Here is a 685-nt window from a genome sequence, read left to right on the forward strand (position 1 = left end):
TTAAAGGCCATATTTAAAAGGATTCACGAACAAAATGGTATTAAAGAAAAATATAGCACCGACACAGACACAAGTACCCCCCCTTTTAAAACCCTACGTGAACATTGGTGGAGCGCTAACCGCGACCAAATATGGAAAGCAATGACAAAATGTAGTGGCAACATATGTAGTGATGGTACCACACCACTTGATGACTATGTACCACAAACGTTACGTTGGCAAACCGAGTGGAGTCACCAATTTTGTGTCGAACGTAAAACACTAGCAGACGACGTGGTACAAAAGTGTGACGAATGCAAAAAAGCATCAGATACATACCATAGTAAAAACACTATAGATAAAAGTGGTACAGGTGGTAGTACAACTTATAGTGGTACCGATGGTAAAGACTGTAACAAAACAAATGGTGGCAACAATAGTAGTGATCCCGAATGTGGTGAGTGTAATAAAGCGTGCAAGGAATGCAAAACTGCATGTACTGCATACACACAATTTGTGTCTGGCCAAAGTGGTACCACAAATGATTGGCGACAACAATGGCAACAAATGGAAAACAAATATAGGGATTTAATGGAAGAGGCCAAAACAAAACTAGAACAACATCATAAAGACCAACAGAAACAACCAAAAAGTTCCAGTACTGAAAATATTCCTCCATATATGACTCCATGTGGTAACAATAGTG

General features: G+C 39.3%; 1 protein-coding gene across 1 annotated transcript; it reads left to right on the forward strand.

Moving 5' to 3' along the window:
• PGSY75_0040000 (putative EMP1-like protein) lies at window positions 1-685 on the forward strand (the record flags this gene model as incomplete). Its single annotated transcript, XM_018783517.1, has 1 exon — window positions 1-685. A coding segment is annotated over one exon (685 nt), but the record flags the coding sequence as incomplete, so codon positions are not given.

The sequence above is a fragment of the Plasmodium gaboni genome (genome assembly GCF_001602025.1).
Source record: "Plasmodium gaboni strain SY75 chromosome Unknown, whole genome shotgun sequence".
Lineage (NCBI taxonomy): Eukaryota > Apicomplexa > Aconoidasida > Haemosporida > Plasmodiidae > Plasmodium > Plasmodium gaboni.